Below are 15,458 nucleotides of genomic sequence, written 5' to 3'. Positions count from 1 at the left end.
ATCCCCTTATTCCTTCTTCTACTTTTTGAAAGAGGAAATTATCAGCAAGGCCCATCAGGAATTTGTTGGAGGCTTTGTGCTTCGCAGAGTTTGTCTCCCAGCAGATATCCGGGTAGTTGAAGTCCCCCATCACTACTACTTCTTGCCTCCTTGAGATTTCAGAGATTTGTTTGAGAAAGGCCTCGTCTACAACCTCTTCTTGCCATTTAAAGCCATTTAAAAGCCATTTAAAATCCAATAAGCATAAAAACATTCTAAAGACATTTAAAATCCAATAACCATAAAAACAAGTATAAACAGTTGCAAAACAGCATAAAGTGGCATGATGCAGAATTTTGGGTTGTGTGAATGAAGTTGCTTATCACTTGAGGTTGCAGTTCTGTCCCTGTTTGAGTAAGTTCCACTGAATACACTGGGACTTGCTTCTGAATAAATAAACCTAAGATTGCACTATAAATATATTTACAGTTTGTGTAAATAATAAATATATTTGATAGTCATGCTTATATAAATATTTCTCCATTTATCCTATTTTTGGTTTTTGGTTAGGAATCCTGACTGGTTGTGAGATGCTTAATTTTCTGCCTTACTCATAGGAATCTTGTTGTGGTTGGTATGGTATTACATTTAGGAAAGTGTTACTGCCTTTTGTGTTTTTTTTTCCTATTTGCATTTCACTTATCTTTAACCTCACTCCATTACAGCCATAGAAGCAACAGCAGCATATGCAAGATAATTAATTCCCATTAGTGATAGGAGCAAGAACTTATAATTATTATTTTAATTAAAACAAGAGGCTTATCAGTACTTTGAAGAGGACCAGATATTTATTTTCTTTCTGAGCCCAGGACTGGGTCTTTCATGATGCACAGTGGGGGGGGGGGAGGGGAACAGGAGAGTAGTCAATAAGACAGACATCCTGGCATTGGTAACCTAAGTAGTAAGGTATGTGTGGGGTTGTTGCACACTTCCAGGCCCAGTTTCATTTTGAGTAGGGAGGTGGAACCTGTGTAGATGTGGTTGATCATAGGGAGAAGAAATTTTGAGTTAAGCAAAGCTCTGCTTTTATAAAACCTAAGAAACATACAGATACTTTGAATGTCGAATACTAGAGGAACTTGTAAAACTTGCTGCAACAGTATTTACAACTGAGCATGTAGTGTGAAATATTCTTTTCCCTAACATTTTGGCTTCTTGTTTTTCTCCACCCACCACATCTTTGAAATATATCGTATATGTAATGGTTAACCGTACTGCTGCCCTTACTTACTTTATGTTTGTTGCTTTTTTGTGTTTTTATTGTGTTTTTATATTGATTGTGCATTTTTATTGTTTTCATTATATTTGTAAGCTGTCCTGAGCTCTGTTTTAACAGCAGAAGGGCAGGATATAAATCCTCTTAATCAATCAATCAACATTCCATAGTGTTGGAAACTAGAGTCTAGGCATTTAAGGCTGAAAATGTTAAGTTTTTTTAAAAAAAGATTTCTCACATCTTTCCCCAGTTTTTGGTGGTAATTCCTAGGCACAAAAACAAAACAACTGGACAATCCAAATATTAATATGCAAATATTTGCATAATATGCAAATTAGCCTGCCCAGATTTGTGGAACTGGAATATGGCAACCCTAATGTGGGAGGCTCCCAACTATGCTTTTGCCCTGGGCCCCGCACAGGCTAAAGGAGGGCCTGCCTATGGCAACCCTTTGAATAGGGTTTTCATGGTAAATGGTATTCAGAGGTGGTTTTACCATTGCCTTCCTCTGAGGCTGAGAGGCAGTGACTGGCCCAAGGTCACCCAGTCAGCTTCATGTCTGTGTGGGGATCTGAACCCTGTCTCCCAGGTCATAGTCCAACACTGACTCAGTGAAGGGGCGGGGAGGGGAGGGGAGGGGGAGGGGAGAAGATTGGATGGTTGGGCACTGGGCAGAAGGGAAGCCCCTTTCCTTTCCAAAAGGAAAACATTGTAACAGTACCATTGCTTTAGGGTTTCCCCCACCGTTTTATTCTACAGCAGGTACATATAGCCTCCCACCCAAATTTAAACCAAAGCTGTCCCTGGCCACATCCACACCAGGCCTTTATTTCACTTTGGACAGTCATGGCTTCTCTCAAAGAATCCTGGGAAGTGTAGTTAGTGAAGGGTGCTCAGAGTTGCTAGGAGAAACCCTGTTCCCTCCACAGACCTTCAATCAGAGTGGCTGACTGTTAAACCAGTCTGGCCACTGGAGTTCTCTCAGTGGAACAGGAGTCTCCTCTCAGCACCCTTCACAAACTACACTTCCCAGGATTCTCTGAGGGAAGCCATGACTGTCTCTAGTGAAATCAAAGTCTGGTGTGGGTGTGGCCCCCAATTAGGCAAGCCTAGCAACTGTGAGTCTGGCGTTTAGAATGCTGACAATTGGTTCTTACTGAGCATGCCCTGCGTTATCATAGGCTGCCAGCCAAAATTTCTTAAATTAATTAAAAATCAGGCATTTTTTAAACTTTTAAACTGCAGAAGATGAAGGTCAGAGTATGGGGCAAGGTCAGTATTAGGATTACAGGTACTCTGTGAATATGGCTGATTTTTTAATGAATTTCAACAGATTATGAGAACTCTCAGAGAAAAAAGTCTCTGGGTTTTTTTCTCTTTTCAGACTTTGAACACTCGGTTCTCTCTGACTGTTTTGTGTATCACTATGAAAATTAACAGGGTTGTTAAGCAAGCATTTCTGAGTTCAGAACTATAAGGTTTGTAAGGTTTCGTTTTGAAATGAGCTTATGAGAAACATCAGAATGGCTTGGGGGGTATTTTCAATTTAACATTGCCAGATGTGAAAAACCCATGCGGGCTACAGTATATAGCCACTCTCCTGGTTGTATAATGGAATTGACATTTTTGTATCAATTAAATGTGTCAGTGTCTTCTACTACTTGCTCTGGATTTCCTATGTATTTTGTTTCAGAATCACACGAAGTTACATATCCAGTCGTAAAACTCTGTTTCAGCATGTTCTTTAATGTTGTGCATTGCCCCCACTTATGGGAAAAGGTTTCTCTGTTTTTCGCAACAGCTTTGATAAACACCTCTTTTTATGTCCTTTGCATAACATTTAACAGTTAATAAGATTACAATTCTGTTTCATACAGTAACTGCTGAATAATTGTATTTCAAATTCTGGTCCATGTTTTTATCAATGTTCTAGATCAGCCTTTTCCACCTTTGGGTCCCCAGATGTTGCTGGACTACAATTCCCATTATTCCTGGCCATTGGTCATGCTGGCTGGGGCTGATGCAAGTTGTAATTCAGCAACATTTGGAGACCCAACGGTTGGGAAAGATTGTTCTAGATTTTCTTATGGCTACACCTTTAGGTATCAATTCCTCAAAATGTTTTTCTTGAATTGTTCCTCGTTCATAATTTTTGCATTTAGATAGTGCCTTATCTTTAAAAAATGAAGCAAGGATTACATTACATTTCTCCCTGCACTCTATTCTTTATTAATTGCTAAGAATACTCCATCAACAGGCAGTTGTCTTCTTATTTAGTTATGTCACTGAGCATGTTTTCATATTTACTTCACTAATGAATAGAAAAGGGATATTCTGGCCTCATCCTAACATTCTAATTCTTTGAAATGGCAGTTCTACAAGGATTCCAGTCCAATTCCTGTTTATCCAGTTGTTTGGGGGCTGACGATGTTGCTTCCAGCAACTTTGAAATATTGATTAGGAGGATATTTGGTTTGTTTCTAAATTTTGTATTGTTTTGGAGCTCTGGGGTCCTTTGGGAAGAAGGGTGGGATAAAAATCTAATTAATATTAATTAAGCCTATTCTTTTTCTTTTGATAGCACAGTAACTATCTCAGAATGTATTTGTTTCAACAGTTTTCTATACCATTCTTGACAGTATTGCCAGCCTTGCTACCCAGTAACCACTGAGAATATTGGCCCTTAGCCCTTAATACTGCAATCTTTATAAATGCATCCTCTGCATTTGCTATGCCATAGCTGTGGAATTTTATAGTTATTGGAATCAATGTATCTGCAGACAAAAAACCCTGCTACTTTCAATTTCTTCTTGTGGCATTTCCTATTCCTTTTCTTCTCAGCTGCTGACAGTTGTACAGGTCACCTGGACTTCCCTTTTTCTTCAGTCAACAAAAGATTAAAGCTGCTTGCCCTTTTGCCATTTTGTTTTCAGCTCACCAGGCTTTAGTAGTTACTGTTTAAAACAGCCTTCCTGAACCTGGCATCCCACTGATGTCTTGTACTCTCCAGCTCTCACCACCCCAGCCAACATGCCCAATGGTCAGGGATGGTGGGAGTTGTAATTCAACAACATATAGAAAGCACCAGGTTTGGGAAGGCTATTTTAGAAGCTTCCCACTTTTACCCAAGATGTTTTCTAAACAAAGACATCATTCAGAGATTTTTTCTTTCTTTGCCTTAACAGTGCAAATACAAATCTATTTTCTGGCCGAAAACTACTCAGAACAATAAATTAGAGCACACTGGGAAGCATTTCAAGTAGTAGAGGCATTTTAGTGCACTACACATTTGTTGGTGTTGTTATATGCCTTCAAGTCAATTACAACTTATGGTAACCCTGTGAATCAGTGACCTCCAATAGCATCTGTCATGAACCACCCTGCTCAGATCTTGTAAGTTCAGGTCTGTGGCTTCCTTTATGGGATCAATCCATCTCTTGTTTGACCTTCCTCTTTTTCTACTGTTTTTCCCAGTATTATTGTCTTTTCTAGTGAATCATGTCTTCTCATTATGTGTCCAAAGTATGATAACCTCAGTTTCAACATTTTAGCTTCTAGTGATAGTTCTGGTTGAATTTGTTTTAACACTCAATTATTTGACTTTTTCGCAGTCCATGGTATGCGCAAAGCTCTCCACCAACACATTTCAAGTGAGTTGATTTTTCTCTTACCCACTTTTTTCACTGTCCAACTTTCACATCCATACATACAGATCGGGAATACCATGGTCTGAATGATCCTGACTTTTGTGTTCAATGATAAATCTTTGCATTTGAGGACCTTTTCTAGTTCTCTCTTGCTGCCCCCTCCCCAGTTCTAGCCTTCTTCTGATTTCTTGACTATTGTCTCCATTTTGGTTAATGACTGTGCCAAGGGATTGATAATCCTTGACAAGTTCAATGTCCTCATTGTCAACTTTAAAGTTACATAAATTTTCTGTTGTCATTACTTTAGTCTTCATGACATTCAGCTGTAGCTTTTCTGCTTTCCTCTAACTTTCATCAGCTTTCGTTTCAAATCATTACTGGTTTCTGCCAGTAGTACGGTATCATCTGCATATCTTAAATTATTGATATTTCTCCCTCCAATTTTCACACCTCCTTCATGTTAGTCCAATCTCGCTTTCCATATGATATGTTCTGCATATAGATTAAACAGGGTGATAAAATACACCCGTCTCACACTCTTTCCGATTGGGAACCAAACAGTTTCTCCATATTCTGTCCTTAAAATAGCCTCTTGTCCAGAGTATAGGTTGCACATCAGGACAATCAGATGCTGTGGCACTCCCATTTCTTTTACAACATTCCATAGTTGTTCATGATCTACACAATCAAAGGCTTTGCTGTAATCTATAAAGCACAGGGTGATTTTCTTCTGGAATTCCTTGGTCCATTCCATTATCCAACATATGTTTGCAATATGATCTCTGGTGCCCCTTCCCTTTCTAAATCCAGCTTGGACGTACGGCATTTCTCGCTCCATATATGGTAAGAGCCTTTGCTGTAGAATCCTGAGCTTTACTTTACTTGCATGGGATATTAAGGCAATAGTTTGATAATTACTGCTTTCCCTGGGATCCCCTTTCTTTGCACTACACATAAAGATATAACATTCCTAGAGATTTTGAAGCCAGGAAAGGAACTTTTCTCCAGGAAAAAAACAACAACCTGACACTGTGAGAAAAACTGAAAATTATGCAATACTTTCTTATCAAAAATCTAAACTATTGCTTTAAGAACATGAAACATATTGTGTGAAACTGAGTTATCAAATAAAACTATCATCTGGAATATTTATCAAATTTAAAAGTATAAATGCATAAATGCAATTCAGATAACGACCACATATGATATGATCTTGGATGGGCGCGCAGACCTGGCATGTATTACGGAAACTTGGCTGGACGAAGCCTCTGCTCCAATTCTTGAGGCCATGTGTCCGCCAGGTTTCCGTTACGCACAGCAGCCGAGGGTGGGAAGGCAGGGAGGGGGTGTGGCAGTCATCTATCGAGAGTCCTTGGTTTTTGCCAGACCTCCCCTCCATAGGACTCAATTTGTTGATTGTATGTACTGGAGGTTGGGCCCGAAGGGCAGTTTAGGGATCTTGCTGGTGTACCGCCCACCCCGCTGCACGGCAGATTCCCTGGCCGAGGTGCTGGAGGTGGTCTCGGCTGTACGGGCATTGTCCCCAGAGCTGTTGGTTCTGGGTGACTTTAACGTGCATGCCGAGGCCGCTCTCATAGGAGCCCCTCGGGATTTCCTGGAAACCATGGCTTCCTGGGAACTGTACCTAAGTAATACTGGGCCCACCCATGTAGCCGGTCATGCTCTCGACCTAGTATTTGTCCTGGGAGAGGAGAGAAGTGGTCTGAAGTTGGGAGTGATTCTTGCCACTCCTGTGTCATGGTCAGACCACTACCTGGTAAATATGGACTTCTCGTTGCCATGCCCCCTCCGCAGGGGTGAAGGACCTATTAAAATGGTCCGCCCCAGACGCCTGATGGATCCGGATGGATTCCTGACTGCGCTTGGGGAATTGGAACCTGCTGAAGGTCGCCCGGTCGAAACCCTGGTGAAGGAGTGGAACGTGGGGATCACCAGGGCATTAGACCGTGTGGCTCCGAAACGTCCTCTCCCCCTGAATAGAACTCAGCTAGCACCATGGTATACACCACGGTTGCGTAGTCTGAGACAGGAGGTGAGACGACCAGAGCGCCGGTGGCGGAAATCCTGCTCCGAAGATGTCCGGACACAGGTTAGAGCAGCAGTAGCTGCTTACCAAGTGGCAATAAAGGTAGGAAAGAAGGCTTTCTTTGCTGCCTCTATTGCGTCTGCGGAGTGCTGTCCCAGGAGGCTGTTCCAGGTGGTCCGAAGTCTGGTCGGTCCAGTTGCTCAGGAACCCTTGGAACAGTCAAAGGCCTCCTGTGACTTATTAGCAAAACACTTCGCCGATAAAATCGAACACTTACGGAGCTCGATCCCGTGCGCCGTGGACACAGTGGATGAACCAGAGTTGGCCAGTTGCATGCCGGTAAATTGGGATCGGTTTCGGCTTCTCCCTTCTGAGGAAGTGGACAAGGTGCTTTCATCTGTGAAGCCAACCACTTGTCTTACTGATCCTTGCCCTTCATGGCTCCTTGTGAGCTGCAGAGAGAAATTGGGCGAGGGGATCAAAGCGGTGGTAAACGCATCCTTGAAAGAGGGTGTGATGCCATCAGCCTTCAAGGAGGCAATTGTAAAGCCCATCTTAAAGAAGCCCTCCTTGGATCCCCAAGTATTCGATAACTTCCGCCCAATTTCGAATCTGCCATTTCTGGGCAAGGTCATTGAGCGAGTGGTGGCCAACCAGTTGTCAGCACACTTGGATGAAACGGATTATTTGGATCCATACCAATCGGGTTTCAGGACTGGTCACGGAACTGAAACAGCCTTGGTCGCTCTGGTAGATGATTTGAGGAGGGCATTAGATAGGGGAGAATCCACCTTTCTTGTCCTCCTCGATCTCTCAGCGGCTTTTGATACTGTCGACCACAGTATCCTTCTGCTTCGCCTGGAGGGATTGGGAATTGGAGGCACTGTATTACAGTGGTTCCATTCCTTTCTCTCCGATAGGTACCAACAGGTAGCGTTGGGGGAGGAGGTATCAGACCCTTGGCCTCTCAATTGTGGTGTGCCACAGGGCTCTATCCTCTCTCCCATGCTATTTAACATCTATATGAAGCCGCTGGGGGCAATCATCAGGAGATTTGGGCTGCAGTGTCATCAATATGCGGATGACAGTCAGCTCTATCTCTCGTTTAAATCTTCACCAGAGTTGGCTGTGGAGACCTTGTCCAAGTGCCTGGAATCCGTGAGTGGATGGATGGGAAGGGACAAGCTGAAGTTGAACCCTGATAAGACCGAGGTACTACTTGTGGGGGACAAGAGAAGGTTGGGCGACATAGACCTGAAGTTCAACGGGGTGAGTCTACCCCTAAAGGACCAGGTCCGCAGCCTTGGGGTTGTGCTTGATTCCAGGCTGTCCATGGAGGCTCAGATTTCGGCTGTGAGCCGGGCAGCCTGGTACCAACTACACCTCATACGAAGGCTGCAACCCTACCTTACTGTTCACCAGCTCCCACTAGTGGTACACGCCCTGGTCACCTCTCGTTTGGACTACTGTAATGCGCTCTACGTGGGGATACCCTTGAAAACTGTCCGGAAATTACAACTGATACAAAATGCGGTGGCTCGACTACTTACGAATAGTCGCCGCCGAGATCACATCACACCAGTGTTGTTCGACCTACACTGGCTACCAGTTGTTTTCCGAGCCCAATTCAAGGTGTTGGTATTGACCTTTAAATCCCTACACGGTTCCGGCCCAGTTTATCTCACGGAGCGCCTTCAACGCCACCAATTATGCCGCCCGACAAGATCGGCCACACAGGGCCTTCTCTCAATCCCGCCAACAAAAACAGCCAGATTGGCGGGTACAAGAGAGAGGGCATTCTCAGTGGCGGCCCCCACTCTTTGGAACTCCCTCCCACAAGATCTCCGACACGCCTCTTCTTTAAATGTGTTTCGGAAAGCCTTAAAGACCTGGCTCTTTCAGCAGGCCTTCGGGGTATCTGGGGAGGGTTAATTGTTATAACTGAAATGCCTCCTGCCCAGTTTTAATATTGTTGCTGCAGATGTGTTGTTTTTATATTGTATTACTGTATTTTATCAATTGTATTTTAACAATTTTGTAAGTCGCCTAGAGTGGCCATTGGCCAGATAGGCGACGAAGAAATTAAATTTATTATTATTATTATTATATACACCCAGTATTAGGGAGCAGAAACACTTGCACCTTAAATGTAAACCAAGTATATATATTTTTTTACCAAGTGGAAAAATAAAAATAAAATGAAAAGTTGACAATGGAAAGAATCATTAAGGTAGTAAACATAAGGAAGGTTTTATTATTTGACCATACAAAGAGCAGTCTGGGTCCAAAGAATCACAGGACTAGTTCTGCACAGTTAAGGAAGTCTTGGGGTTGTGTTTTTTTGAATAGGGGTCTTCTCCTTCATCCCCCCCTCCACTCCCAACCTCATGGCAAACCTCTTTTGAAACAGAGAAGTTCTAAAAGTAGCTTGTCATATGTCACTGGAGCTTGAATCCGAAGGAAATCCTTTTGTAAAAAAGAAATCACTGGGCATGCCCAAGCCTTTGGATACAGCTCTTTGGCTTTGCAGTACCCTCAAAAACTCTGCATTATTCATGGAAACAGAAGCTCAGAAATAAGCATGGCTTTCTTATAAATAAGTAGCAAGCAATTATGCAAAACTGGATATCCTGAATTCATTTTTATTTATATCCCACTACATCCCATTAAGTATTATTATAATCATCACCACTACCACCATTTTTATCATAAGCAACAACATCTTTATCCTGATCCTCTTTCAAGTACTCAGGGTTCTCCCATTCCTATTCATGGTTTATGGTACATCATTCTTTCCATTCCTATTTTATCCTCACAAGTACTAGCCCATGGGCTGAGAGATAGCAACAGTTTACCTAGTGAGCTTCATTACTGAGTAGGGTTTGTATTTCCCTGATTTAAGTCCAACACTCTAACCTGGGGACGTTGAACCTTTCCATTCATTCATTCATTCATTCAATTTATATCCCGCCCTTCCCCCCAGAAGGAGCCCACGGCAGCAAACAAAAACATTAAAGCACTTTAAAACAGCTTTTTAAAAGACTTTAAAACATATCAAACAAACAAAACAAACAAAATATTAACAAAACATCTTTAAAACATTTTTGAAAAACAACTTCAAAATGTCTTTAAAGGCTATTTCAGCATAGACATAGACTGGGATAAGGCCTCTACTTAAAAGGCTTGTTGAGAGAGGGTCTTTAATAGGTGCTGAAAAGATAACAGAGGCAGTGCCTGTCTAATATTTAAGGGGAGAGCTAGTGTGGTGTGATGGTTAGAGAGTTGGACTACGACCTGAGAGACCAGGGTTCGAATCCCCACACAGTCATGAAGCTCACTGGATGACCTTGGGCCAGTCACTACCTCTCAGCCTCAGAGGAAGGCAATGGTAAACCACCTCTTGAGTATCACTTACCATGAAAAGCCTGTTCATAGTGTCGCCATAAGTCGGAATCGACTTGAAGGCAGTCCATTTCCATTTTTTCACTATTTAAGGGGAGGAAATTCCAAAGGGTAGGTGCCACTATACTAAAGGTCTGCTTCCTATGTTGTGCGGAACAGACCTCCTGATAAGATGGTATCTGCAACAGGGCTGTGGAGTCGGAAGCAATTTTGGGTGGAGTCGGAGTCGGAAGAAATGTACCGACTCCGACTCCTTCATAAATGGCAAATGTATATTAACTAGTAATAACAAATTTACTGTAGTAAAATGGTAGCACAAGGCATTTCATCACCACCACGTGAATCCAGAGCTTGGAAAAGTTACTTTTTAAAACTACAACTCCCACGAGCCCAATCTCTGGGGCTGATGGGAGTTGTAGTTTAAAAAAGTAACTTTTCCAAGCTCTGGATTCACGTGGTGGTGATGAAATGCCTTGTGCTACCATTTTACTACAGTAAATTTGTTATTACTAGTTAATATACATTTACCATTTATGAAGGAGTCTGAGTCGGACAGTAGAAAAATAGAGGAGTCGGAGTCTGGGTCGAAGGTCTGGCGTACCGACTCCACAGCCCTGATCGGCAAGAGGCCTTCACCTCCAGAGCACAGTGATCGACTGGGTAAGACGATCTTTCAGGTATCCTAGTTCCAAGCTGTGTAGGGCTTTGTACACCAAAACTAGAACCTTGAACTTGGCCCGGAAACTAATTGGCAGCCATTAGCTCAAGTGCCGCAACCCTTCCAAGGGCCAAATGCAAGTGGTGGATAGATGCAGACACAACAGCAGCAAGAGCAATGGACGTAAATGTTACCTTTCTACAGTCAGCTAGTTTCTACACACACTCTCAAACTCCTCTCCATCCTCCTTTATCAGGGTTCAATGGCATATTACATGCTGGGGATGCAAAGCAGGGTCAGTGAGGAGTGCAGCCGGGGGGGGGGGGAAGGATGTGGCCTGGGGATAGTTCAAGGGCCAGATAAAGAAGCCTGGAAGACTGCATTTGGCTCCCAGGCCTGAGGTTCCCCACCCCTGCTCTAACCACACCACATCAGCATAACTAAACCTTCAGCTTCTCAGCTCTTTCATTCTAACTTTCCCCAACATGCCTCCAGACATTTTGAACTGCAATTGATGGGGGAGTCTGGTTTATTCCTTGATTTTGTGCACATATTTTCAAATATGCATTACTGTCCTTTATTTTACGCAGAAGACAAAATAATCTGGGGCAACTGAGAGGCAAGAGGATGTGCTGCACAAAGCAATAGTCTTGGTAGCCTCCCTGATGGAACCAAATATCCAAAGTTGTTCTGTATTTGAAAGTAATTTTCCAACATCAGGTACTAAAAGTATTGCTGCTTTAGTAATTTAGTCAAATGCAACAGCAATGCTATCTTCATTGCTAACTTTGAATCTTGGGTGTAGGATCTGCAGCAGGGTGAATGGTCTGTGAATAACGTTGTGTTAAAACACTGCTATAGAAATGATTTCACTGATCATTCTGAAACATAAAGTATCAGAAGGTTTTTTCCCAATTGTGCCCAAATTTCTAGTTTAGGTAGGGGGAGAGAGCCTTCATAGCTCTTTGGATTTTTCATCACTGGATACAGAGAGAACAACAGACTCTTCTTCAGAGCAGAGAACTGCACATGACTCACAGGGATTTCTTCTTCAAGGATACCATGGACAGAATCCAAAGAACTGTGTAGCTGGTTCTGCACACCCAATTAATTTATTACGCTTTTCTTCCTTCTTGTGGCAGACATTAGGCTGAAGGTAAAATTAGACATTATCTGGCAATTGTATATTCAGAAACCAGCATTTGCCAAGCTAACAGGAATGCCAGGGGCAGAGAGAAGAGTTCTAGGGAGGATTGTTAGGGAGGAAGGGTGCTTTTCCCTCTGCAAATCCCCATCCATCCCGTCTTGTTATTTTTTCCTCTGCAAGAGAGTATAGTATCAGAGACTAGCTTAGTAAGGGGGCAAAGCAGGAGAGCAGTAGCAGACAATGGGGAACCATTAAGACCTTCCTCCCACCTACCAATTATCTCCCACAAGTGTCCTTCTATTGCTACATTAGTTCCATCCTGGAAGTCTGTGTCAAGTCTTCATGGCTGAATAGAAATTTGGAGCCAGGCCTCTTGAATTCATCAGCTTCTTTAATAGAATACTATTTTAGAAACTTGAGAGGGGTTTTAAAAATGGGTTGCAATACAGCATGGAGATCTGCTGGTCAACAGAAGTTTAAAAAAATTCCCCCAGGTGTATGCTAGCTCTTGGGCACCCCTTAATGTAGCTCTTTTGATCATCACTGACAGACGAAACTTTCCCAGGAGTCTGGCACTCACTCTTGTGTAACTGACAAAAATGCTTCAGATTTGTCAGAATGTACCTACATTCGTAGAAGGGTGATCTAGCTCTATAGCATTCTAAATTATGAAGCAAAGCTGGGATTGTAGAACAGAAAGGCAGCTCTCTCCATCTTCAGCCAGGGGACCAAGGGGCATTTTCCCGTCTTCTAGAAAGAACATAATAGCAAGAGGGAGACTAACCTGGCCTCATCATTTGGGCAGAGGGGAAACAATGGAAAGAAGTTTGCTTCATCCCTCACTGCCAGAAAGAGCATTTATAAGAATTTGAAACTAAGAAGTAGGGCCTAAGTTTGCTTTATACCTCCTCCCTCCCTAATCCCTTTGTGCTGTGTCTTTTAGATTAAAAACTCAGGGACCATCTTATTACTGATCATTGTTAAGCAGCTCTGAAAATATTTTTGGGCTGAAGGACTGGGCAAATATACTTCAAATCAATCAATAAAAGGTTTCCGGCTCTGAATCGAGCAAGGGGTAGACTAGGTGATCTCCGAGATACCTTCCAAATCTATGATTCTCTGATTACTTCTAATATATTAGATGAGCATACCACAAGGACTCCGCCCTCCCAATCACAAAGGGCAACAAGACCCCTTTGCTGGTTACTTGAAATGAAAGCAGATGGATACTTGATGTTATTGCACAATGAAGTATGGTCCATATCAGCAATCTTTAAGCTCCTTTATATTATGGGGCACTATTCTAGCTGACTGCCTTACTCTCTGCTGACCACTAATCCATTTATGATATGACAATCACCTACAGCAGCCAAATCTTTTAAAACTGATTCCAGAGATCTACAATGAATCACAGGAAAAGAATGGTTTAACGATGGCAAGCCTACTCAAATGACAAAGAATCAAGGCTTTCGCATGTTGACAATTAAGTTATGACCAAGCCAAAACCCAAGACCTTTATACCTGCAAATAAAAAGATGTTGCCGCATGGATGGATGTTTTATGTTATTTTTTTTAATGTAGCTCAAATAGCCTCTCCTGCTAATTGAGGCAGTTTGTTAAATTTTTTCTCTCATCTGTTTTTGCACAATTTCATATGAAATTTAATTCCATGAGTAATCTAATTTGCATAACATAGTTCACGTTTTGTAAGCAAAAGGGTTACACTCAAAAGTACCCTTTTACAATAGACTCAGTTTACATCCCTTACAGAGGAACAGGACAGAATATAAGCAACTAAAAATTTCACTGCCAAAAATGATACAAACTTCATTTTTAGCTATTAATATTCCTTACATCCTTAGTTGGAAGTCACACCACATTACTGAGCAATATTATTCCTTTAGAGAAAGGTCATCAACCTTAGATGAAACACCTATCTGACCTGACCAAAATAACTGCCAGGATTTAAGATTCTATATGTAAAAACCAAACACTATGATACTCTCCATCCATTCTAAACTTCCTGCACTAAATTCTCAAACCAGCTTGCCTCTACAATGGAGATTTCTGATGTTGCCCACATTTTTTCCCTTGACTTAGCAGTTTGAAGATTTGGATTTCTTTTATAGAATCACTGAACAACAAATATTTAAAAGCATATTAACTAATGTATTACTACATGTATCCTGCTCTTCCACAAGGAAGCATATACAGGATAAATCCAATGCTATGATTCAGTGGCCAAGTTTGCATGTCATAGTAAACCGTAGTTAATGCAGTGATGGCTCCCACTTTACTCCTCCCCTAGCATGAGCAACTGCAAACAAACCACAATTCCTGGCTTACATCTAAAATGGAGATCATGGTTTCTTTCCCTCCAAACTATTATGGGTTGATTTTTGGCTTTCCAATTGTGGTTTCAGTGCAATAAACCACAATCACCACTTTGGATGTAATGTTAAGCCACATATTGTGGTTATTGCTCTCTTGTGCTCCTCCCCATCTTATATGTAAACGTCTTCTCATGCAATCATCTCAGATTTTCAGACATTTGGGACAATGCCTGCAGAAGCACACCAAAAGCCAAGCTAGATGAACCCTGCAATTACAATCAGGCTGAGCCTTCTATGGGCCAACATGGCTGGAATTTAGTACACTGATTGAAAACCATGGCTGCCATGAGCTGAGATGGTCACATAAAGAGATTGTTCTCTCATCTGGAGGAGACCAGTTATTAATTGAGGAGAGAATGCCATGGGCTATTCAATTCTTAAGCCCCATGTTTGAAATAAATACAGTAAGTACATACAGTGGTTTTATCATAGCCCATTCCTAACCTTATTATAATTGGGCTTCCACATCTCACTAGTCCTTTGCTTTTGCACCTTTCTTCAATTGTGCTATCAAATTTCACACAATTTGGATGTATAAGGGGATCTAGGAGCATAAGGAACTAATGGGAAGTAGGGAACAATGGGGTGGGGTGGGGAGAGGGAAATCTGCATTAAGTTTGTTCTTGAGTTTCTTACTTACATCCAACGTTTGACAAGCCATATATTTTTAGTGCCAAATTTGCAAGAATTACATCAAGGATGTGGAATCAGTTCTGTCAGAGTTTGATCCTGAGAACTTCCTCAGAGATATTCCTCAAAGCAGTTCACTGCATGTTTAAAAATTAAGACACTGGCAAAACAAGATATGATCCCCAACATGAAATTTTATCAGTACAGTTCTTAGTATGAGAAATGGGATAGGGGCCCCAAGCAAATTGGTCCATTATTGGTTTTAATAAACATTAGAAA

General features: G+C 41.9%; 1 protein-coding gene across 3 annotated transcripts in view; it reads right to left on the bottom strand.

The window, feature by feature from the left end:
- Positions 1-15,458, bottom strand: part of PPP3CC (protein phosphatase 3 catalytic subunit gamma) — an 81,871-nt gene that overhangs the window by 62,632 nt on the left and 3,781 nt on the right. The window contains exon 2 of one of the 3 annotated variants that reach the window (XM_061593443.1): positions 7,227-7,401. The exons of the other annotated variants lie outside the window; for them this stretch is intronic. Within the exon in view, the coding sequence (XP_061449427.1) occupies positions 7,227-7,284 (58 nt within the window). The 5' untranslated portion in view covers positions 7,285-7,401. The remainder of the gene's footprint in view (positions 1-7,226; positions 7,402-15,458) is intronic. 3 annotated transcript variants of the gene reach the window in all.

This window comes from Rhineura floridana, chromosome 12, assembly GCF_030035675.1.
Source record: "Rhineura floridana isolate rRhiFlo1 chromosome 12, rRhiFlo1.hap2, whole genome shotgun sequence".
NCBI lineage: Eukaryota > Metazoa > Chordata > Lepidosauria > Squamata > Rhineuridae > Rhineura > Rhineura floridana.
This window is presented reverse-complemented; position numbering and strand designations above follow the sequence as displayed.